The 25,707-nt window shown below is 40.5% G+C and overlaps 1 protein-coding gene across 3 annotated transcripts in view; it reads left to right on the plus strand.

Annotated features, from left to right (window-relative positions):
• GPATCH2L (G patch domain containing 2-like) overlaps positions 1–25,707 on the plus strand; it is a 60,833-nt gene that overhangs the window by 12,479 nt on the left and 22,647 nt on the right. Inside the window, exons 2-7 of one of the 3 annotated variants that reach the window (XR_825637.1) lie at positions 4,634–4,698; positions 11,449–11,625; positions 13,583–13,662; positions 16,352–16,419; positions 17,498–17,537; positions 19,586–19,612. Coding sequence is in view for 2 of the 3 variants with exons in the window: in XM_010844370.1 (XP_010842672.1) it covers positions 4,634–4,698; positions 11,449–11,625; positions 13,583–13,662; positions 16,352–16,419; positions 17,583–17,637; positions 19,527–19,612 (531 nt within the window). In the remaining variant the exon portion in view is untranslated. Of the gene's footprint in view, positions 1–4,633; positions 4,699–11,448; positions 11,626–13,582; positions 13,663–16,351; positions 16,420–17,497; positions 17,538–17,582; positions 17,638–19,526; positions 19,613–25,707 lie in introns of all 3 variants that reach the window. The other 2 variants (XM_010844370.1, XM_010844372.1) reach the window with 2 other exon arrangements.

Consider the following 25,707-nt stretch of genomic DNA (forward strand, 5'->3'; position numbering starts at 1 on the left):
TGCCAGTAGAATACCAGCTCCTTCTACCTGCCTCCAAGTCCTGACAAAAAAGCTTTTCCCAGATATTGTCCAGTGATCCCAAGGGCTGGGGTGGGGCGGGAAGATAGGAGAAGGGGGACAAAATTACCTCCAGGTGAGAACCACTGCTCTCAGTGTTTCTGGTACTGAGATGGAGTTTTTACTTCATTGACGCTGCTTTTACCAACAAGCATGACTTTCATAGTAGAAAACTCAGTAAGACCAAAACGTTGATTTCTTCTATAGAATAAAAATACTGTGATTTAAAAATGGAGAGTTTTTCCTAATTTGAAAACCATACTTTTAAAAATTGTTCCTGAAAAGGACAGGCAATTCATTTTCAGAACTTGGAAAGAAGAGCAGTTCAGATGAAAGCATTTAAAAACTTGTACCAAAATTTACAATGTTTAGCTAACTCTACCCTGGAATTAACAATTTAAGTGGATGAGAAATATCAATAGTATTTTATTAGGCTGGATTCCTGTAATAATCTACCCTCTGAAAATGGATGGCATGCCCAGTCATCTGGTTTACCCAGAGTGCCTTGAATTACCAAGATTATTGGGTAAGGATAGGCGGACAGATGTGTGACAAGACAAAAAAACCAAAATGTTAATTGCAATATCTAGATGATAGAGTGTGAGTGGTAACTGCTTTCAGTTTTTTTTGTTTGCTTGGACGTCTTCATAATAAAATGTTGAGAGAGGAAAGCCTTTGGAACTGCTGGTTAGGTTGACTTTCTTTACATTTATGTTACTTCAGTTGGATATGGTTCAGTTGTTCTTCTAACAATTTTATAAAAAGTAGGTAATATTAATACAATTAATTGGTCGTCCAAAAATCTAGGCTTTAATTTTTTTTTTTTTGGTCTTATTTTAAATAGTGGCTATGCTGCTGAATTGTGGATTTTTTTTTTTTTTCAGTGAAAACCAGAGAAGTATGAGGTATTACTACTATTTTTACTCATATGAATATTTTTGAGATACTTTCTGGCTTCTAATATGAGGTGATTTTCCCAGTATTATAAGGTTAAACTCTCAGCTTGCACCACCCTCACTGGAGAATTTTCTTCACTGGAAAGCACTCTTCTTTCTGTGTTTTCACACTCTTCTTCCATAGACTAGGCTAAGTTTTTTTTTTTTCTCAATAAAATACATGGATTTAAATTGTGGTTGGCCTGCTTCCTTGTTAGTGTTAGTGCTGGTTATAGCAGGGCCTGGTATAAAGTAAAACTTAATAAATGCTTACTAAGTGAATGAGTGACAGTTTAGGGGAAATAGTGGGGGAAATCCTTCCTCCTCTTTCTTCTGTTAGAGACTTTTTATTGCCCCAATTTACAATAGAATATTTTTGAATAAGGTATTGTAGGATTGATACATTTCTGCCCCAAAATATTTTCAAAATATTCAATGAAAACTTTGATATGCAAACTCTTTATAGATTAGAATCATGTGAGACAAGGAGTACAGAACAGCTCCCAAGGCAAAGGCAGGAGGCGTGGTGCCTCTAGGAGTTGCTGTCATTTTAGGAAAAGACAAGGTTTTTACTGCCTGGCATCTTTGTGGGCTTTATCTTGTTACTTTTTCTGATGATTAATCAAGGCTGAGTTTCTGTCTTCCTGACTAAGCTTCAGAGAACTATAGTGAAGTGGATAACAGAGGTAGTATCTCATTTTCTTTTTCTTATAAAAATGAGGAACAGAGCTATTTTCCTTGCCTAGTAAAATTGCCCATAGCAAAAAAAGGTATAAACTCTTTTCACGGTTTTGTAATAGGAAAAATATGTAGTAGTCTACCACCTTTGAACTTTTTGACCTTGTGATCTATAAAGGTACTAAAAGACAGTTGTTTTTATTGGAAGATAAGTGCTTATTTTTAACAGAATATTAAACATTCTGTTTAATTAGCTGAATTAACATTTTACAGTTGACTGAATCATTATTAAAATCCTACTAATCTGATTTTTTTTTTTAATGGTAATCTCTGATTCAGAAGTGAATGAAGGCCACCGGACTTTGGCCTATAAATTGGAAAAGGAAAAATTTGCTTCTATTTCATAGCTAGCCCTACATTTTTATATGCTGTATCATAGTGTTTATGTGCAGATAATGCCATGAAGTTCCCTTCTTTGTCCTCAGTAAATTATGCAAACAGTTTTTTTTTTACATGTGGTTAGATTTTCACAATGCAAGTTCTTCTGGAGACACAGATAGAATTAGCAGATGCTATCAGATGAAATAATCATTTCCAGATATTGGTGGAATGATGATACTTTTATGTGATAAGTGTTCTGTAAGGCACACATTTTCTTAATGAAGAAAATACATATCTCCCTAGAACACAGTCTTAAAATCCTGGTGGTATTTCTATGACATCATTGCCGTTACTCTAATTAACTATATATAGAAAACTTACAGACAAGTTTAGTGCAAGCTCTTTCAAGAACAGTGAGTCTCTTTAAATACTGTTGACAGAAATAGAAAATATACAAGACAGGAAGGTTTTAGGTTACCCATACCTTCCTGGATCCAGCAGATCACTCCCTTTATTTAGAGTCTGAGGAGATAATGGAATCCATGCAAAAAAGGATGAAAGAAACATGGTATCTTGTAGTGCTTACAGGTGGCCGGAGATAAATGGGGGCAGAATCCACAGACTTTGTAATAAGGCCTTAGTTTTAATTTCTTAATTGGAAATATTCAAATAGAGGAGCCCATAGACATTGCAGGGTAGAACTTGAAACACCCATAGAGCAGGAAACAGCAAATTTCCTTGGTAAAAAGCCAGCTAGCAAGTATTTGGGGGCTTCGTGGGTAATATATGTTCTCTGTTGCAACTCCTCAACTCTGCAGTTGTAGTGTGAAAGAAGCCAAAATCTATAATAGTCAACGAATGAGCAAAACTGTATAGGAACTTTTTGTTCCAATAAAACTTTATTTATGGACACCGAAATTTGAATTTTGTGTCATGTCTGTATGTCACGAAATAGTCTCCTTTTGATCTGCCCCTCTACCTGGTGATTTAAAACTGTAAAAACCATTCTTAGCTCACAGCCTACACAAAAATAGTTGACAGGCTGTTGTTTGATGACCCTTACATCTCAGTGATATGCTAACCAAGAATGCATATAACACAGTGGTGTAGGTGAATGTTTGTTTTATGGTCTGATGTGCTTTTTAAGCCCTCCTTAACATGTAGAGGAGCTAAAAAATAAATAAAATATGGTTTACCTTTGAGGTAAGATGGTAGTAATAAAATAGTTGATATGAGAGGATGTGTAGTAAGACTCAGTGGACTTAGAGTATACCACTAATGCTCTCAGGAACTTGCTAAAAACAAAAACAGCACCATAAATTTAGCAGGCACCATTCCTTAAACTCAGAAGTAGGAAGAATGCAGTACCCTGTGAGGATGTCTTCTGGATTTAACTGCAGAGCGCTTTGAAGAATCTAAATCCATCAGAATCCAGTGGTGCTAAGTTTTGTGAGACATTTCTCATAATGACACCGGAGAATGTTCCCATTTATAAATGCAGAGGAAAATGAAAGAAACTTTAAAGAAATCAGGTATGTTTTATTGGCTCTCACTGCAACAGATTTCCTGGATCTGTTACCCAGAGACAAGCTTAAGTGAGGAAACACTGCTACATAATTTAACTGGCATTTTTAGGATTTAGTGCTGGCAAGACATTTGGAAATGTTGCAAAATACAAAATATTTTCAGAGTTTGGATCCAGAAATGCAGACTGGGGTTTTGCCAAGCCTGTTCTTTATGCAGCAGGGTGAGGATGCTTCTTCTGTCTTCTAGAGCACGTGAACGAACTTGACTAGCTTGGAAGGAAACATCCCCATCAAGGAAATGGCTAGTATTATAAAGAATAGAGAAATTTTTCTTGCGCCAGATAAATCAAATTTGATGATTAGGTGGGAGAAACGCAGCATCCGAAGAGGCAGAATCAGTTGTTGGAAGTAGCTCAGGATGAAGCTGACTTGGACAGCATTCTGTGGAGCCAGAGTTTTTATTTTGGTGAATTCAAATGGAATTTGTTTTTACGTTTTCATTTTTAACCTTATTTTTAAAGTGAATTTTGTTGTATCCACTTGATATCAAGAGACATTAAATTTAGAAAATATAATTTTTGTCATACTGATTTTTTTTTCTGGATTTTTGTTTGCTGCTTTGTAAATGGGAAAACTTGAAACATGTTGGCTATCTTTTAAGTTGCACGGCTTCATTTGAAACTGATAGTTGACAATATTTAAAAATAAAATTGGTTGATAAATTTGTGTTGTTTAATATACCAAAGCAGGTTGAAATTTACTTCCGTGAGCGTCTATAAATAACTTCCTCTTGGTAAACTAACAAAGTGACTTGCAATCTTTTGAAAATACTATAAAATATAAGTAAAAGTTTTACAGTTCTCCTCTTCTTACATTTCTTTTGTTTGGGGGAAAATGAATTTACCCCTATACTTAACTGTGAAATTTGTATTTCTGATGAGTTAGAATGAAATGAGGAAAACTTGGGATCTTTCGACTTGAAAACCAGCAGATGAATGGACAGCTTCGTGTTGACTGGACCTGATGTGTTCTTTTGTGTTTTACTCTTTTTTTCAGTGAAACCAGCAGTGTGTGTAGCAGCAGCGACACGGGGCTCTTTACCAACGATGAAGGCCGGCAAGGTAATCATGATCCTAGCTTTGGGACGTTGGTTCAGCGTTTCTGGGAGGATTTGGATGGTTCTAGGAGTGCCTTACTGGGAGTATGATGGCTGTCTGTGAAAGTGGTTCTCAAACTTTAGGGCATAAAAACCATGTGGGGAACTGTTAAAACTGCAAGTTCCTGAGCTCCTCAGATTGGTCTGGAGTTAGCCCCTGGAGTCTGCATTTTCCATAAGTACCTGTGGTGATTTTTTTTTAATGCAGGTAGTTCAGAATTTGAGGATCATTGATCCAGGGGTGTTACAGTATCAAGGATAGAACTTTGGAAAGTTGCTTTTTATTAAAACCAAAAAATAACAATAAGGTTATTTTGTAACATTGTATTACTGGATGGTAAGACATTCTTATTTTCACATGGAGAGAATATACTTTTCTAACCTTATTTATAAGTGACCATTTATATAGTTCATGAGGGTCTCATGACAAGTATACTGGGGTGGTTTGCTGTTCTCTCCTCCAGTGGATCACGTTTTGTCAGAACTCTGCTATGACTCATACGTCTTGGGTGGCCCTGCATGACATGACTCACAGCTTCATTGAGTTATGCAAGCCCCCTTGCCATGACAGGGCGGTGATCCATGAAGGGGGCATCACTGATACAATAAACAGGAGCCTGGGCAGACTCCAGGGGATGGGGAGGGACAGGGAGGCCTGGCGTGCTGCAGTCTGTGGGGTTGCAAAGAGTCGGACTTGATGGGTGAGTAAACAGCAACAATAGATGATCGTAGTGTTCTGGGTGAAGAGACGGTAGAAAAGATCTTGTTTTCTGAAGTTTAGTAGAAACTTCTTGTGAGGAAGGCTTGTGTGTGTTAATTAACAGTTCTTTATTTTTTACTATTTAAACAGTAGTTTGATCTTGTCCTATACACTTTTGTGCTACACTAAGTGTGTAACAGTAAGAATTTTTTATAGCTCTCTTAGATTGTGGTTTTCTTTTTTCTTTAATCTTTTCCAGAAGTCAGGTATAAGGCAATTTATTTATTTGTTTACATATATTAAGTTTTTAATTCTAAACAAACATCAATCGTATGGAAAGTAAACAAAATACAATAATGAACCTCATGAGCCAGTCAGATAGTTTCAACACTTACCAGCTTTCTGCTGTTATTTCATTTGTTTCCACCCACACTCCACCCCACATTCCATTTATTATTTTTATCATTTTTTTGGTTGTAATTTATATGAATTGAAATGTGCGTATCTTAGCTACATGATTTTGACAAACAAATGAAGTCTTGTAACCTCCCAACTCATAGAACATTGCTATCTATCCAGGGATTTCTTTTGTGTTCCTTCTTTGTCATTCCCTGCCCTGGCGATTAATGTTCTGATTTTATTTTCCACTTTAGATTAGTTTTGCCAGTTGGAGAACTTCATAAGTGGAATTACAGAATGTTCATTTCTTTGTGTTTGGCTTCTTTTCCTCCTCATCTAAAGTATGTAAGATTTATCTGTGATATTTTCATTTATGAGTAATTTGTTCCCTTTTATTGCTAGTTCAGTTCAGTTGCTCAGTCGTGTCCGACTCTTTTTGACCCCATGGACTGCAGGATGCCAGGCTTCCCTGTCCTCCACTCTCTCCCGGAGTTTGCTCAAATTCATGTCCATTGAGTCAGTGATGATATCTAACCATCTCATCCTTTGCTGCTCCCTTCTCCTTTTTGCCTTCAATCTTTCCCAGCATCAGAGTCTTCCAATGAATAGACTCTTCGTATCAGGTGGCCCAGCTTCAGCATCAGTTCTTCCAATGAATATTTCAGGTTGATTTCCTTTAGGATTGACTGGTTTGAGAATGTAATTTTATAAAGGGTAGACTGTGGTTTTCTTAATCTAAGTGAGTGATTTGTAGATGTCTAAAGTCCCTTCTGAAATTCAGTGATTTTTCTCCGAGGGTTAAGTGATTGAAGGCTAGAAGCACGGTGGCTATATGTCTAGGTGATCCAGATTGGCTCCTTGGTAACTGAAGGGATCCCAGGACTGTGAGACTTAGGTTCTAAATCCTAATTTTGTAAAGAGACCATGGGGAGGTGTCTCACCCATGCCTCAGAGTTGTGGGTATAAGTGGAGCTGTTGAGCTTCCCACTCTAATGGAGGCTGCTGTGAATGCGCTCCTGTCCCTTTCTGGTTCTGAGGGAGCTAGGTGTCATTAGAGACTGTGTGTATATACTCCTGCATTGTCTGTAGCTAGGGTTTTGATTCTCTTATCTCATACCAGGAAAGTTTGGTCTTTCATGAATGAACTGGAGCATACATTCAGAATTACTAATATTAATATTTGCTCTTTTTCTTTGCTTTTACTATAGTATCATAATGCATCTTTCAAAGGTTATGCTGTGTATACAGAGGTGTAAGAAAGTGTGGAGTTACTACAACAGATTAAGTTTTGGGCCTTTGGAAAGCCTTCCAATGACAAGAAATCCTTGGTATATTATGGAAGGTCATAGAATATTTTATAGCCCCAGCCTTGCCCTTTGTCTCTGCATCAACGTTGCACATTCTGGTGATATTTAATTGCTTAGAGTTCTCAGCACAAAGGTATGTTTCTTCCTGCTTCTGTGTCTTTCCTTATGTTGGTCTCTCTGCCTTAAATCTCATCTTTCAGTTCAGTTCAGTTCAGTTCAGTCGGTCAGTCACGTCCGACTCTTTGTGACCCCATGAATTGCACGCCAGACCTCCCTGTCCATCACCAACTCCCAGAGTTCACCCAAACTCATGTCCATCGAGTCGGTGATGCCATCCAGCCATCTCATCCTCTGTTGTCCCCCTCTCCTCCTGCCCCCAATCCCTCCCAGCATCAGACTCTTTTCCAATGAGTCAACTCTTCGCATGAGGTGGCCAAAGTACTGGAGTTGCAGCTTCAGCATCATTCTTTCCAAAGAACACCCAGGGCTGATCTCCTTTAGAATGGACTGGTTGTATCTCCTTGCAGTCCAAGGGACTCTCAAGAGTCTTCTCCAGCATCACAGTTCAAAAGCATAAATTCTTCGGTGCTCAGCTTTCTTCACAGTCCAACTCTCACATCCATACATGACCACTGGAAAAACCATAGCCTTGACAAGACGGACCTTTGTTGGCAAAGTAATGTCTCTGCTTTTGAATATACAATCTAGGTTGGTCATAACTTTCCTTCCAAGGAGTAAGCGTCTTTTAATTTCATGGCTGCAGTCACCATCTGCAGTGATTTTGGAGCCCAGAAAAATAAAGTCTGACACTGTTTGCATTGTTTCCCCAGCTAATTCCCATGAAGTGATGGGACCAGATGCCATGATCTTTGTTTTCTGAATGTTGAGCTTTAAGCCAACTTTTTCACTCTCCTCTTTCACTTTCATCAAGAGGCTTTTGAGTTCCTCTTCACTTTCTGCCATAAGGGTGGTGTCATCTGCATATCTGAGGTTATTGATATTTCTCCCGGCAATCTTGATTCCAGCTTGTGCTTCTTCCAGCCCAGCGTTTCTCATGATGTAGTCTGCATATAAGTTAAATAAGCAGGGTGACAGTATACAGCCTTGACGTACTCCTTTTCCTATTTGGAACCAGTCTGTTGTTTCATGTCTAGTTCTAACTGTTGCTTCCTGACCTGCATACAGGTTTCTCAAAAGGCAGGTCAGGTGGTCTGGTATTCCCATCTCTTTCAGAATTTCTCGTCTTTACCTTGCCTTGAATGGCTGGTCATCCTCCAAGACTGTGCTCATTTTGCTCCTCTGGGGCATATTTATGGACTACATCCATGGGTTTTTTTGCTCTCAACTTCTGGTTGGGTTTGGCTGTTTAGGAGGCAGCAGTGGAAGTGTGTGTGGCAGGGGAGGTGAATGAGATTGGTTGTATCAAGTTTTTATTATGATAATACTGTTTAGCAGCCCTAGCTTTCAGTGGTTTATTGTTGGGTTGGCCACGGTCCGTTCAGGTTTTGCTGTAAGATGCTATGGGAAAACTCAAACAAACTGTGTGGTCAATCCAGTACATTAATTTCTTGCTGTGGGGCTGGGGCTTGGCTGTGGTTCAGCTGCTCTTGCCTGGGCTCAGCCTGTCTCCAAGCTTCAAGTTAGGTTTGTATCTACTCATTTTTTTCTTATTCTGGGACCTAGGCTAAAGGAGCAATGGCTCTGCGTTTCATGGACTTCTCAGGGCAGAGGACGTGAATGCCAAGTGACCAAGCCAGAACATATATGAATATTTAAAGCTTTTGCTTGAATCATATCTGCTAATGTTCTACCTGAAGCCAGTCAGATGAGTAAGCCCCATGTCTGTGGGATGAAAAAGTGTGCTCTTCCTCAAGGGGTAGGCTCTGCGGAATCCCAGGGCAAAGGGCAAAGGGTGTGAATGTATCATTCTGTTATGGGGAGGCAGTGAAGAGATGGAAACAATAACGCAGGGTACCGCATTGGATTAGAACCGTCCCTGACTCCCTTCTCCTGGTTGCTCCTGTTTGTGCTCTTCTGCTGAAGGCTACCACCCCTGTTTGGACCCTTCTCCTATAACCACAGTTCTCCACGTTCTGGTAAGCATTATTTCCCCTTGCTTCTTCAGGTCTAGGAATGGTAAAGACTCACTGCTCTGCTGGCTCCGGGATGCTTCAGCATCCCTTTGGCTTCTCTTAATACTGCTTACATGTTTGTAAATAATCACTGAAGTCTCAAATACCCCATTTAAATGTACATATTTCCTAAAGGGATTCTAATACAATCAGTGTACACATCATCTCCTAGAACCCTTAACTCTTTTTCTTTCCCTGAACTTACTGTTTTATTTACTGACCATATTACTTTATTGGTAACAGATGCATGCCTTTTCCATGGAAGCTTTTCAGAGGCAGGAGTTTTTTGTTGTTGTTTTTTATTTTTTACCACAGTAGTAACACATTATCTGGCATATAATAAGCTCTTAATAATTATTGGGGAACACAGATAAGGGGGAAATTCTCCTTTCTCTTCCTGAAACAAAATTGTACACAGAACCTCAAATTATAAAACAACTAAACTCACTCTGGTTAAAGCAAGCTCCTAGAGGAGCAGGAGGTCAGAGCCTGACGCACTCAGCCTCTCCCTTATTCTCTGGCAGCCCTCTTTTGAGGAGCTCCTGCATCAGGCATCCTAGTGAACCAGGGTTGAAGACTACTGGTCTAAATGATGTCACAAGGGTCCTTCCAGTTCAGTGAGTCCTTTCTTGTATTATCGAAAATCTGGAGTCAATGCTTGAGAACCAAAACAAACAAAAAAAATTCCCTATTAATCTGCCATTTGTTATTAGAAAATTATGATATACTAATTAATAAAGGGCCCAAGGAATGCTTATGAATAGGAAGGAATCACTGTATTGACTTGGAGTGAAACTAATCATCGTTAATTCTGATGCCTATCTTTTATTCATTCTTATACCTGGTTAGGTTAGATGCTTTTAGAGTAATGGTTCTCCAAATGTGGTCTCCAGACCAGTTTAGCTTCACCAGGGGACTTGTTAGAAATGTGCGTTCTTGGTCCTGTTTAGGCCAGAAGCAGAAGTTTGGGCAATGCAGCCTAGCAGTGTGTGTTCTGGTAGTCCTTCCCCATCCTTCTGAAGCACACTAAAGGTTGAGAACCACTGTTCTGAAAGACAGCTGTTGATGTTGTGTTTTTATAAGAGAATATTTGGAGCAGCTTCTTTAGTGGCTTCTTTTTCCTTTTAAAGATCTCTGCAGTGATTTAAGAGTTATCCTTAGTGATCCATGAATCTGATACTTCTTGTGATTAACAGGTCTGAGCAGCTTCCCTGAGATCCAGTGCCCATCAGAATGAATGCAATGTGAACTCTTTAGATGTTCTAGTAATAATTTCCTTCATCCTTGCTGTTTTGAAAAGGGTGAGAGGTAGCAGACAGAAAGTTATCCATCTTACTCTTTGTGGGCAGGAATAAGCTCTTCTGGAAATTGAGATGCTATTATAGTAGCTGGTAGAAAGAAGTTTGAACCAAGAGTCTGGCTGTATGGTTCTAGTCTTGACTTTGTCAGTAATTGAGTATGGCCTCGGGCAAATGGTGTAGCTTCTCGACAAGCCTTGGGGTTACCTTGTCTTTGTGGTTAGTTTTTTTTCTGGTAGCTTGGGTTGCTACTGTCAAGATGATTTTCTGTCCCATCAATGAGATATCAAGGAAGAAACAAGGGACGAGTATACATTCTCTACTCACCTAGTACAAGAAATAACAGCAAGAAATCCTGCAAAAATAGCCAGTTTCGAATTGAGTAGTATTTGTGGGTTTAACCTCCAGGTTCATCTATGCCGCTTAGAATGGTGCACGAGCGGCGGTTCTTTTTTATGTGAAAGGCTTTGGGGTCATTCAGGCGTACCGTGGCTTCACCGTTACTAACTCTGTCTTGATTTTTCTGGGCTTTAGTTGCCTAATTGATAAGTTGAAGTTAGTGTAATGTTTGGAAGAGATAACAAATTTACAGATTTTTTAGCATGGATTCTGGTAGGTGGACAGGACTTACAAGCGGTAACTTTGTTAGTTTTGACTATCAAAAGCTTCCCAGTTTCAGTGTGACATTTATGTGGAACTAGTCTGATGTCCCGGTTTTTGTCATAATATGGATCAAGAAGTAGCAAACTTTTTTTTTTGTACTTTGACTTTATTTAAAAAAATATAATCAGACCCATATCACTGAGACATCATCTTCCCACTTGGCTTCTCTTAGAGCACGTTAAAAATTCTAGCCATGACAGAATCTCTTTCCTTTAGGGGACGATGAGCAGAGTGATTGGTTCTATGAAGGAGAATGCGTCCCAGGATTCACTGTCCCTAATCTGCTGCCCAAGTGGGCTCCTGACCACTGCTCCGAGGTAGAGAGAATGGATTCTGGACTGGATAAACTTTCCGATTCCACATTCCTTTTACCTTCTCGACCAGCTCAAAGAGGTGAGTTCTGAGGAAACCAAAACATACTTCATACTTTTATGTTCTCTCTGGGGGGAGTCCGCCCATGGCCAGCCTACTCATGCCTGTAAGCATGCATTGACTGTCTGAATTTTAGAACTAGGCCAGGGAGTTGTCCAGAAGGTTCAACGGTCAGTCTCAAAGCTTGAGGTTTTCTCCATTCTTACCTGAATCAATCCACGGAGACTACAGGGATTTATATTAGCAGGGATCACGGAGACTCCCGGGATTTATATTAGCAGGGCATCCCTTCAGCTTGCAGTTGCCATCTGTGCCAGATCAAAGAAGCCCAGCAGTGTGTCACTGCTGCCTGTCCTGTGAAACCGATGGGCTCCTGAGTGCCCAGTGGAAGCCTGAAGTAGTGGATCTTGGAAGAGAACAGATTTCAGTAACAACATTCATAACAACAACAGGCGTAATGACATTTTTAAATGGGTGATTTTAAAATATTAAAAAAAATTTTTATTTTAGTAATTCTGTTATTGTGGGCTTTAACACAAATGTGTATTCTTTCCCTGTGCTTTTCCACTGACTATGATGTAACAAAGTGGAGTGAGTGGAGCCTAGGACGGGGGAAGGAAATGTGGGAATACTCTCTGGTGCGGTCTTCCTAGCTCTGTGACTGGTAGTAACTTCATTTCCTTGGGGCATCAGAGTGATGACTTAGGATATTGTGACATTGAACAATGTTGTTTCAGAGGTTTCTTTTAGCTCTGTAAATTTGTGATGAAAAGATCCCCAGAAACCAAAAATCATCCAGTTTCCAAGTGTATGTTGAGCATCTGTGGGTGCAGCATTGCACTAAGAGTTGTGAATTCCTGTCCTGCAGTGTTTCATTATGAATTTGGGTGATTGAAACGCCTTCTCAAAGCAGTCTGTTCTTGGTAAGGATGCCTGGCCGAGGCACGTCATTTGATACCTTAATAGTTTTCATAAACACGTCAATGACCATTTCTAAAAGTTCTTTATGCACCACTTAAAGTACATACAAATAAGCAAGACTAGAAAGAAGAAACTTTACATGGCCTGTAATCCCACACCCAGAGTTGCTGATAATATTTTCCTGTGGATTCTTCCAGTAGTCTCCTCTGTGCATAGAACATATACTGCAATTAGAAAACTGGGATTATATTATACATGCTATTTGTTTTTAACCTGTTTCGTGAATTAGAATGTCTTTAAAAATTTTTTTTAAATACTTTTGTTTGTTTATTTCTTGGCTGCGCTGGGTCTTCCTTGCTGTGCGGGCTTTTCTCTAGCTGCGGTGAGCAAGGGCTACTCTTCATTGTGGCGCACAGACTTCTCATTGCTGTGGCTTCTCTTGTCCTGTTGCAGAACATGGGCTTTAGGGCACGCCGGCCTCAGTTCTTGCGGCACGTGAGCTCAGTATTTGCAGATCGTGGGCTCTCGAGCTCAGGTTCAGTAGTTGTGACACATAGGCTCAGTTGCTGCACAGCCCATGGGATCTTCCTGGACCAGGGATTGAACCCGTGTCTCTTGCACCGGCAAGCGATTTCTTTTACCACTGAGCCACCAGGGAAGCCCCTGAGTTAGAATGTTTTTGAGATGATAGCTAACATTTAATTTGTAATTAGAAATTGTTGATAATACCTTATGTTTGTGTAGTGTTTTCAGTTTATAAAGTACCTTCCATGTGCTGTTTCATGGAGTCTTGAAGTCCTGTAAAAGCGGACTGAGCAAACGATTGTTCCCTTTTTAAACAAGGATGCCTAGGTCACAGGTAAATGACATGCCTAAGATCATACCACTGGTGACAAAGACAAAGGAATAGTAAATCCTTGGCAAATAGCCTGATGATACTGGTTTAAGGATCAATCTAGTAAGATCCCAGGTGGAAGGCCTTTGTGTACTAAAAGCATATCACTGCTAATGAATCTTGTGCATTCAGTTACTGAGGTCTGTCTTCTTTTTTATTTAGGGTACCACGCTCGCTTTAATCGTCTGCCTGGAGCTGCAGCTCGATGCCTCAGAAAAGGGCGAAGAAGGCTTGTGGGGAAGGTGATAGCTCTCACTGTTTCCTAGGCTCCCTGGGAGGATAATTTATTCCCCAAGAGATTTGTATCCTATTGGTAATCAAAGGTGCTGAAGAACTCCCTGGGGTTAATTAAACCAGATGTATTTTGCACATTCACAAGAGTGAACATTATATAGGACATGAGTGGATACATACATGAAAGCTGAAGCTTGATTCATACAAAAGTTCTGACAAAGCAAACACTGTCATGACAGTGTTGGTGGTCTGTAAACCTAGAGGCCCGCTCTCTGTCCCTTCTACTCTTTTGATTATATTATTATTGTATAAGTTGAAATGCTCTTGGCTTCTTTATGACTCCTCTTGAATTCACGAATGCTTCTTTTGTTCTAACTTTGGTCTTTTATTCTAATTCATTAAAAAAAAAATGGGAAGCAAGACCTGTTATCAAATTCCAAAAGTCCCTCCTTGGCCATAGGAGAGGACTGTCTACCGTTTACTCAGTTCTGCCTTTGCCAGGGACTCTGCTAGGTACTCAGTTCATTTATTCCTCCCAAAACTCTTGTTAAAAAGGTGATATTTTCTTTAAAGGATGAGGAAAATGGGTTCAAAGGTGTTAACGAATGTCTGATGTTATCCAGATAGAAGTGGCAAAACACAGAGAATTGAACCCAGGTCTACTTCTCTTTTATCTTTTTAAAATTTAAATTTAATTAATTACGTATTTTTCACTCTGGCTTTGAGATTGAAAATAAGGCTGAGGCTCAGTACCAGTCAGAGAAGATTGTGGTGGAGAAAGAATAAGGGTGGGAGAGGCATTTTTAGAGCATTAATATGTTTGTTCACTCAGTAAGTATCTAGACTGCCTGAGTGTGGCAGGCCCTGTGCCCGGCCAGGTATGCAGTGATCAGAGCCACAGTCTTCCTGCCTTAAGGGAGCTGCAAAAGAAGTGAGTCTGTTTATTTTGAGATGAAGTCATATTTTTATCTGTCTTTAAATTCTATTTCATATCTCTAATTAGAAAAATATTTGATTATTGGAAGAATACCTTTTCTTCTGGATTACTCATTTTATAGGCAACACAGTGCTGCATTTTCTATTGTGGGAGCTTATTCTAACAGGACAGCTAGCAGGTAGGAATACATGGAGTGGAGGGAGGCCCCAGGATGTTGGGAGTGGGGAAGAGAGCAATGGTTTGACTTTTCTTCTTTATTGGTTAGGCTTGACACATGGTGTTCTCCCTAACACCTACCTTATTTTGTTGCAGCTCCTATAGAATAAGAGCCTTCCACGCCCATGGAAGTAAATAATTTCATCCTGGAGAACCCCCTTTAGCTTGCCTGGAAGGAAAACTGGGCCTGTTGGATGTGTCTGTAATGATTTCAAATGAATAGGATAATATTTACTTGGTTAATTCATCTTCATCACCTTAAAGGGATATTTGTCATTTCTAGCAGAGGTCACTGTTCTGCCCCCCTTCTTCTCCCTCCCCTATCTCTCTCCTCTTTTTCTAAATTGTAATCATAAATAATGAGTTTCATTCACAGCTCCCTGCCAGCGAGCTGCTAATTACGCAAAGTACTGCTTGTAATTTACACAGTAATAAACTGTAAATTTAAACATTACGGCACTTTAAGTTAATAATTTTTCTGCTGTAACAAATAGCTCATTTTTCACCTATCTTTTCTCGTGGCCCCATTGCCATGGTTGTGTCTGTGACCAAGAGGCGTAGGTGTAAGGAGTGAAAAATAGGAAGAATACAGTATGGGAACCCTTTTCATTTAGCTCCACTCCCACCCAAAATCTGACCTCCAAGTTAATTTTTCTACAGTCAGTTCTGCTAAAATGTGTACCCTCATGTTTAGGCTAATCCACACACAGATGAGTACAGATAATAGTGTTTGCCCAGAAACAAATGTGTTTGAGTAACAGGCTTGACATTTTTGACATTCATGCCCATGACTTATGCTCTTTCATCTTAACACGTCCTCACACGCGTGTAACTCTTGCTCATGTACTGTCAATACGCTTGCCCAAGTTCTGTGATAGATACTCACTGTAAGTGTACTCAAGTTAAATGAAGGGTGAGTGCCTTCTGCCATTTTCCAGTTTTTTTGAGATTAGTTTCTGAATTGCTTGTGGTGGTATGGGTATGATTTTGTATTACAATCTTGAGAACCACTAATTTAAGAACCAGTTTATACAACTTGTATTTTTACTTTAGGAGATGATGTTTAACAGACAAAATACAGGGTGACAATTTTTGTAAGTTACAAAAATCTCTTGACCTGTATACAGTCAGTAGATACTTAGGTGTTCCTAGTGAGGACTTCACAAATGTCGCATTATGAAGGCTGTTGAGGCTATAAGTGAATGACTCTAGGGATTTGGTGTGCTGGCCTGTTAAAAATTGGCTGCTGTTGGATTTTTTTAAAAACTGTTTCTATTTTGACATTTTTTAGTAAGTCCAGGAGGTATATTAAAATACTATACATAGTTTAAAAAAAAGACTTTTTCTGAGCACTAAAGAAAACTAAGTCTAGAATACCATGCAATACTTTTACAATAGAGTTCCACAAAAAGCTGTCTAGTTGCTATTGGATTTTAAGATTGACATCTGACATGTGCTTTGGGGTTGCTGGTATAATCATGGGAAAGGGTGAGTTTGGTGACAGATCATACTTAATGATTGTTTTACCCTCTTTGCCTTTTCAGGAGTCCAGCATAAGTAATCTGGGTACTGAGAGGATAGGCCACCTCATTAGTGACCCTCGGCAGAAAGAGTAAGTGCTTCTGTATTTACCGGTCCTCTCCTAGCCTGTTCCTTGGAGGAGAGCGCAGAAGAACGTTTTATGAAGAAACCTGGAAATTCTGTTGTAGAGCTGAATGAGGTCATCTTAAAGATTGGTACTTTATAACATGGCTAACATGCTGAGTTCATGAGAGTGATTAGTTTTTCCTTTCTAGACTAGTTTTTATTTCTTTGCATTTTATGTCTCTAGGTGCTACATTGTAAAAGTAGCCTCTAATGAGAATGTTGTATTTTAAATCACTTTTTCCATCTCTTAAAATTTTTTTGTTCAAAATGTGTGATTGCTTCTGTATTCTCTTCTGTATGCACTTCCCATGTTTAGGCGTCTAGACAAAGAAATATCTTTTTGTTCTAACTACTGTGATACGTGCTACTGGAGAGCCTGTGTGTAGCGTTCTGCCTTTTCTTGTGACAGCCTTGCCCCCTAACACAGTTGGCTCTTTGGTGTCTCTAGTTTGTGTCATGGTCAGTGTCCAATTGTGATCCTGTATCGTTCCAGCCTGGTTGTTTGTTATAAAATTGACAAGCTGTGGTCTGTGCCCTTGTTGAACTGGGATCCTGTTCTCACCGCACAGCTGAGAGTGCATTGGTTTCACACCATCGCCTTGAGTTGTTTTAGTGTCCAGTCTTCTGTATCCTGACTTTTTACTTTGAAGAGTCATTTTCTGCAAAAAAAAAAAAGTTCATACACATTTAACGTCTCCTTTTCTCCTCTGATTCCTTTTTTCCCCCTCATTTCTTTTTTCTTCACTTCATTAATCCAATATCTTTTTTATCTTCTCGTCTCTAATAATGTTCGTACCACTTCTCTGACTTCCCTGGTGGCATCTGCCTACAGTGCGGGAGACCCGGGTTCGATCCCTGGGTCGGGAAGATCCCCTGGAGAAGGAAATGGCAACCCGCTCCAGTATTCTTGCCTGGAAAATCCCATGGACAGAGGAGCCTGGTTGGCTACTGTCCATGGGGTCGCAGAGTCGGACACGACTGAGCAACTTCACTCACCACTTCTTTTATTGTTTTCTTTCCTCTTATTCTCTCCCTCTCTGTAGTTTCTGGTTACCATCAGCTGGGAAAAGAGAACGAAATCAGGTAAGATTATTTTTCTTTGTCATCATTTGATTTCCTTTTCTTTAGAAAGAATAAAGCCTTGGCTTCTGGTTTTCCTCACATTTCTGCTTGTGCACATGAGGTAAGGCTCGTGTTCCGTATGTTATTCTGATTTTCTTGGAGAACTGTTTTCCACAAGTATCTTAGTATCCACTAGTAGGAACAAGAGTCCCTTCACCTTTTTAGGTTCAGCTGTGGTCTTCCGTTTATTACGTGTGACGTATTTCATAGGAATCCAGTTTTTATTCTGGTTTTGAACTTTGCAGTAAAAAATCAGAATGAACTTCATTTGCCTATTTTTTAGTTCAGTATTAGCATCCCATGCTGAGAAATGCAATGTTGAATCCTAAACACTTGAGGCAGAGGAAGGTAGAGCTGCTTTGGCTGAAATGGGGTTGAGGCCTTAGAGCCTCTTACTCTTTTCTCTGGCTACTCCTGAGGGGCCCTCGGCGTATCTAGGCCTTTATAAGGGTCCTGATTTTAAAATTGCTGACAGTGGCTCTCAGTGTGTTCCTTTAATGTCCTAGCCTTTTGTGTTTTGTTGCGAGAGAGTTTGTTTCATCTTGATGATTAGTTGTAAAATAGACGAATACTGATAGGTTTTTTGGTTTTTCTGCTTATTATCTTGTTAATAAGTTGGTAATACTTTTTAGACTTGGCATTTTCGCCTTGAAGTTACTATTTCAAAATGAACTAGAACAGTGTTAGACCTAACTGGTATGAATTTATATAATTTTAGATGGCATGTGGATCCACAGTTTTTACTTTAGTTACAATAATTTATATTAGAAAAATGTAATCATTTTATCAAACTTGTTATTTCACAGAAATATAGTGATGACAATGCTGAGTAAAGCTTAATATGCAGGAAAATATGAAATAAGTAGTAGAGCAGGTGATTGGTAGATAGTCATTAAGGTGGAATGTGAGAGACTACAGTTTGGGAACTGCTACGCTAGAGTATTAATTGTGTTTGCATCAGAATCTAAAGGCAGAGAGACCTATGATGATCATCTCATCCAGATCTGTTAATTTACAGATGAGATGGATTATGTACAAACGACGTTTAAACCGTTTGCCCAAAGTCATACAGCACTGGAACTGGAACCTCTGACAGACAGTTGCTTAATTTGTGTACTTTTTAAGTTCTTTTGAGATGATTAACACCATTCACTGTTCTTCTGGTATTCATATATATTTATTTCTGAAATGTGGGGGCGGGGGGAGTATTTACTGTAGAAAAAAATCCAAAGAAGGCTAGCCAACATAAAGTGACGTACTTTTATATAGTTCCCAGTTGATCCTTACAACCCCCTTTTGAGGTGAATAGGTGTTTTACAGATGAGAAACTGAAATTACTTTAAACCAAAAGTAATATTTTATGTAGCCCTCACAGTAATCCCATGAAATAGGTAAGACAGATAGTGATACATCTGTTTTACAGATGAGGATGGTAAAGCCCAAAGAGATTTTGTAGTTTTTAGTATATGACAACTCAGTGGTAGGCTGGAACTAAACGCTGGATATTCTAATTCTTAATCTAGTTCTGTTTCCACTACACTGCTGCTGGTTTGTGCTAACCAGTTATTCACTGGAAACATCTGCCAGGATAAGGACAAGGTAATTTCATGCTAGTATTCTTGGGAACAAGGGCTGCAAATCAGTAGGCATAAGTTCCCTTTATGTCAGTTAGAAAGTACTGTATTCTGCCGCTTAAGTAATTATTATGTATCAGAAGTTTTTGAAAAATTGCTGCTTACCAAGGACTAGCCTGTTTTTGAGGCTGGCTAGATTAGTTACGCTACATTTGTGGGTACACTGTTGACTGTGCACAGATTGATTGAACGGTGTCTGTGGTGTGACAGGAGAGTTGAATAATCAAAGGGGAAAAGTAAGCAAGTAGCAGGTAGCCCTTTAGGATCAGGTCTGTTTCATGTAAGCCTTACTGAAATAATCTCATTTATTCTGCAGTTTAATCCTCTCTCTCCCCTTTACTCCCTGGATGTTCTTGCTGACGCTTCTCACCGAAGGTGTTCACCAGCGCACTGCTCTGCCAGGTAATTGTGTCCTAGTGACTGTCTTTTCTAGATGATACTATTGTCCTTCTATAAGCCTTTTCAGATTAAAGTATGTTAGTGTATACTGTCCACTTTGATCTCTCAACAACTTTTTGAGGTCAGGAGTTGTTCTAGAGAGGCAGAAACTGAGGCAGAGTGTTGAAGTTATCTTTCCTGTGGTCCCATGGCTTACTGTATGATTTAAAACCTCAGCTTTGACCTAAGTTCTGACTCATCTTCTGTGATCTGACTCCTGCCTTCTTGTCCAGCCTCCTTTCATAGACTGCTTCCTCCTCACTGAGAGAGAGATCCAGCTGTGCCTGGGAGCTCTGTTTTATTCTTCAGATTCACAACTCTTTCCTGCCGCTGAACCTTCGACACGTGTTCCCTCTGCTGGACTGCCATCTTAGAGCTTTTCCTGTGGTTGGCTCTTTCTCACCCCAGCTGGGGCTGCCTCCTCTGGGAGGACCCCCTCCGGCTATCCTGTGTAAAAGTGCCTGCCTGCACCTCTCACCGCTCGTTCTCTCTTTGCTTTAGAGCTTTAATTACAGTCTCTAATGACTTTATTGTTGTTTTGTTTTTCTTCTTACTTTTCCCCTTGTCTCTCACTAGACTATAAGCTTCAGAGTGCTGGGACCTTGTCTTGTTCCCTGATACGTCCGTCCCCCACGCCTAACACAGTGTCTGGCGCTTACGGGGCATTCAGTATGAATTTGTCAGGATAAATCCTGCACTTGCATAGCAGAATGAGATCAGTGCCTCTGAATATACATTCTCTCAAGTTGGGTGAATGCAGAGTAAATATGGTTTCTATGATGGCATGCCCTAGTGGGTTATTGTGCATAAGGAGCAGCTAATAGGCTGAACCATAGAACTTTTATTATTTCTCGTGGCACAAAGAATTTCTTTACAAGGTTCCAATGATTTTTTTTTCTTTATTCTTCCTAACACATTGTTAAGTGGATATATTCATAGATTTGGGGGGCAGGCTGCACAAAGAAATGATTTTTTTCATGGATATAGTTAGGATATTTGCTATGGCCTATAATAATGAACTCTGCACTATAACCGCCTGCCTGACCTTCTACTGGAAAAGTAGTATTTCAGTAGGAAAAATCTTTTGAAAAAAGAGACTATCACGCATGGTGTTAAGTAAGAGCTTGGAAAATTAGGGGATATTAGTAAACTACTGTAAGGCCTTTTCTTAGTCGCATGCTATTTAGCCATCATTCATTCATTCATTTGCTGAGTCCTTACTATGTGCCTTCCTGGGAAGCCTTCCTTGGAAGCTTTCCTTGGTGGGTCAGATGGTAAAGAATCTGCCTGCAATGCAGGAGATCCGGGTTCAATCCCTGGGTGGGACAGATTCCCTGGAGAAGGGAATGGCAACCCACTCCAGTATCCTTGCCTGGAAAATCCCATAGACAAAGGAGCCTGGTGGGCTACAGTCCCTGGGGTCGCAAAGAGTCAGTCACAACTGAGTGACTAACACTTTCACTTCCTTACACTTTATTATGTGCCAGGCACTTTGTTTAAATATTTAATACTATCCTAAAGGAGCTTATATCCTCATGGGAGGGTCAGGTGTAGAAATGGACAACTACAGTTAGGAATGACAGGTATTGTGTGCACCAGAGTGATAGCAACTCAGAAGAGCAGCTCCTCACTCAGGCTCAGGGAGCTTTTCTTAGAGGTGGTAGTGCTCAGGCTGTCTTGGAAGATGAAATTTCAGTCCATAGGAAAGCAGCCCTCCAGCTACTTGTTTTAATACCAAATAAAATAATGTCCACGTGTGCTCTTCAGGAAGACTGTGAGTAAAACCATGTCATGTCAGATACTGAAAGTGGACTATTTGTCCTCCTCCCCCGACTTCTGCTGCCTTGAGCTGTGCTGAGATTGGTGTATCCATGCCTTTGTCAGGCCTCCTATTGCCTCTAAGGCCTCATCCTGGTTGGAGTGGGTGTGAGCTTCGTGTTTCTTTGTGCATCTCATTATCCACATCATTATCTTTGTTCTCTTACCCGCCGTGCTTGTGGTTCTCTTCCAAGCCGTGCAGACTTGGAAACATAAGGAAGCCGAGGCTGTGTTTCTGGTGCACTCAGCTCTGTGGAAATAGTGCTTATTGCTTCAGACTATTGCTGAAAGTAGGATGAGAGAGTGTGGACACTTACAGCTCATGCTTGTCCTGCCTGGCATCATTCCTGGGTCAGTGGATACAAAGTGGGGTTGCAAACATGAAGGTTCTTTGGGGCACGGGAAGAACATTTTTAAACTTACATTTATTTATTATCTTATGCTTTAAAATTTTTTTTAGGTTATACATATATTAGTCTAGCAGCACATATTTTTATGTGTATGTATTACATATATAAGGAGTGTTCAGATTTTTTTTACTGAGGGCGCACGAGCAATAAAGTTTGGGAACCCCCGATCTGTGGGAAATGGTCAGCACAAGTGACCTCCACAGGTTTTAGGAAATGTGGGTGATGAGTCACTTCCCACGGGGCTCCCTGTTTTCCTTAATAGCGAGGTCCCTGCCTGGCAAGGGGTCAGCAGAGAAGGAGCAGCCTAGCTCCAGTGTGGCTGACGGGTGCTATCAGATTCAGAAATGGATGGTGGGCTTTGCAAAGAGTGGACCATTTAACAAAACCTGGCACCTAGGGAAGGATGTTAAAGAGCAGTGGTGGCAGGAAAGAGGCAGGTGAGTGACCACATTAAAAATTGTTTCGAATGGAAATTTTGTCTTTTTCTTGTTTCATCTTATTTGCTGTAAAGATTCCTTTCAAAGCATCTGGGCAGCATTGGGAATTTCACACCCATCATTAGAACGATTTGTGCGTGTGTGTGTGGTGACTATGTTATCATTAGCGGTATAATTTTATTTTGCGAAGAGAGAAGTGTTTCCTGTTTTATCACAGCTTTCCCCGAGGAGGCCTGGTGTATTAATTTGCTGTATTGCCTCCTGGCTGTTCCCAGGCTGTTTTTCCTCTTCATCATGGAATTTTTAATGGCCCTACTGCCTCTTGGGAAGCATGTGAGGAAGAGTTCCTCAGGGAGTGCTTCCCTTTTTTCACATGCCTATAATTACTCTCCTGTAAGAGCACAAAGAGTTTGATGATCATGCCTGAACTGTGCAGGTTTCCTCCTGTCGGGTTACTGAGCTGAGGCTGCTTCCTGCCTGGATGGGACCAGTTCAGCTCCCCCCCAAACACTCAGCTGCGAGAGAGGGAGGGTTCCTCAAGCACCTCCTCACTGCTAGAGCCTTCTCCAAGTGAGGCTTGGGGGCTGCTGGGGGGCAGTGAGTGACCTCACGGTACTCTCTTGTTAGCTTTCCATTGCCATAAACAAGACATAATGGGGACGTGATTTTAAGAGAAATGTGATCAATGTGTCATTTTAATACCACCCAGATGGCGGGTGCAGTGAGAGCGAACCTGTGTGGTCTTTGTACCACTGATTCATTTGTGGGCTAAGAGGTTTTTAGAAATACCGCCCTAGAAATACTGAAGTTTTCTGGTGTTCAGCCCTGGCTGTACTTTTCAATCACCTGAGAAGCTTAAAAAAAAAGTCTATCCAGGCTGGTCCCCACTTGGCACGATCCTGATCCAATTGGCCTGGGATGAGGCCCGGGCACTGGCAGTGCTTTGGAGCTCCCAGGTGTCTCTAACATGCAGCCAGGCTTGGGAACTGTTGCCCGAGATGCATATGGTTTTACGACCGATGCTTTGTAATTTACTTAACAGGAAAGCCCATTTCATAATTGTCCTGTGCTTGGGTGTTGTGAGCACAGTTCTGTACGGAAGGGACAATGCTGGGCTTCTCTTAGCATTGGAGAACTGCTGCAGGTGAGGAGGAGAGCAGCAGGGTCCAGCACTTAGTGGTGGGCAAATGGGCAGAGTTGATGGGTGAGTGTGTGGGTAGCTGGATCGTGGGCAGGGTGTATATAGATAAAATTCGTAAGCCAGCTGTTTGGGTTTGGTTGCTTTGGTTGCTGGTATTGGGCTGTTGCTATTAAAGTAGTAAGACCGGGGGCCGGTGCTAAGAATTGCTGCTGCTCAAACAGCAGATGGTGTGATTGGTGTTCTGGTAGAAGCGCTGGTTTTGCTGTCAAGGACACAGTCCCAGAATGGTAATAAGGAACTAGTGCTGTAGGCAGCTTTTTCCAAAATGAGAGATTTATTGATTGAAAGGTAGTTTTTTTTTTAAAACCATTATTGTCTTAGAGAACCATAACTGGAACTTATAAATTGCTACATCTCTTTGTATGATGCACAAGTCACCGGTTGTAGTTTTTGAATATCTTGAGGCAGTTTTGAGTTTCTTTGACTTTCCTGATCTTTCCTCTATTTTGGGTGATCACTTTGTAGTGTATCACCATTTCTTTTATTCTTTCTTTTAAGTTTTTAATCTCATATTAGTTTAAGGCAGACTCAGATAGGAGTCTTGGCTTTTACCTGGGCAAAAGAATTAACCTCCCCATACTTCAATTTCCTCACCTTGAAAATGAAAATATCAATATTTTGGGGGCTGGTCGGGATCAAAATGAAATAATATACTTGAATATTTAGCATACTGGTAGCTAATACTTATTTTTGTTATATAGTTAACTACCACTACCCTGTTCTAAGGATAACTGCAGTTTTACAAACCTTGAGTTGGTTTCCAGAGTCATTTGCTAATGAATATTTAGTATAGATTCTTGAGGTGTTTAAAATGACCCCAAGTGGACTATAAGAGAAGGCATTTGGACAGTGCTTGGGTGAAAGAGAGAGAGACCTTCCTGTTAGTTGAAATATGATAGTCTGCACTCATTGTAATTCATTTTATCTGTTCAAAAACGCTATGATCTGCATATCAGAGTTGTGTGCCCAGCTGGCTGTGCCACTTGACAAGGAGTTTCAAAGAGCAAAAAGAAGACTCAATTCATGCTATTAATTTTGACCTTTGGAGCCATAGTAAACAGCCTCAGGTTTTACCTCAGGGCTTAGGGGAAAGAACCTTTTATTAGTCCTCTCTCTGCTGGGGATGCTGTGGTGCACAGTAGCTCTCGCTCACCTCTTCAGCGCTTGGTTTCAGTCCTGTGTTAGGAAGTGTTTGTGCTGTGACGTTGTCCACACGGCTGCCCGCTCCTACCGGGACTTCGAATTCTGTAGTGCACACTTCTGGAATCTTTTGTCCTCTGTTGGACTGTCTTGTTTATAGCAGCTCTCAGCCAGCTGGCATCTTACTGCCAGGTATGGAATGATGAAAGCATTTTCTCTCTCTCTTGTTTTGCTACTGTAATATACCCATCCTTCCAATGGATATGGAACTGTTCTACTCCTGTGGGTGGCATGAGATGCCAGCCTTCGCCCAGCAAAGGGAAGTAAGTAGATTACAGAGAATGTTCAGGTGCTGGCGAGCAGTTTGTCACAAACTGCTGAGGGTTTGGTTTGAGTGAAAACATGAGTGGGATTGCCAGGATCTCTTCCTAAAACCTCCTTTGTGTCCTCTGATCGGGAGGTGGTTTTCTCTCCTCACTGCGACACTCCTGTTTCTAGTGTCATAGGCCTGGGTCCTGTCAAATGTGCAAGTCTGTGAAGATATATTTCCCCGACTGGGTGTCTAATAAATGTCACGTAACCCTGAAGGTAAAATCACATGTGAGGAGGGGTCTGTACTCCTGAGGTTTCCTCCTCTTCTCCCTCATTCTCCCCTCTCACTTTCCTTGCTCCTTGATTACAGCTCAGTGTCTCGTATCGCCTTATGCGTCGGCCTCCCTCCCTCTGCTGTGAGCTCCTGGTGGACGGGCCCTTGGCTCAGTCATTTTGTGTGTAACCTCTGTACCCAGCACAGTGTAGGCCTTCATAAATTTTTGTTAAAAATAATTGAGGTGAATAGATTAGTAATTGAGGAGAATAATTGGAATATATGATGTATATGACCTTTGGTCCTTAGAAATATCAATAGTTTTTTCTTGATGTTACTTATTTGTGTGTTTTTAAAGGAGAAGTACAGCAAATAAATATCTTTTTAAAATAAATTTTATTTTTATTTCATACCAAAACGTGAACTTTTCAGTGAGTTTTTACAATGAGTGCTTTTTGAAGGTGAAC

This window comes from Bison bison, unplaced genomic scaffold, assembly GCF_000754665.1.
Source record: "Bison bison bison isolate TAMUID 2011002044 unplaced genomic scaffold, Bison_UMD1.0 scf7180017864201, whole genome shotgun sequence".
In the NCBI taxonomy this organism is placed as follows: domain Eukaryota; kingdom Metazoa; phylum Chordata; class Mammalia; order Artiodactyla; family Bovidae; genus Bison; species Bison bison.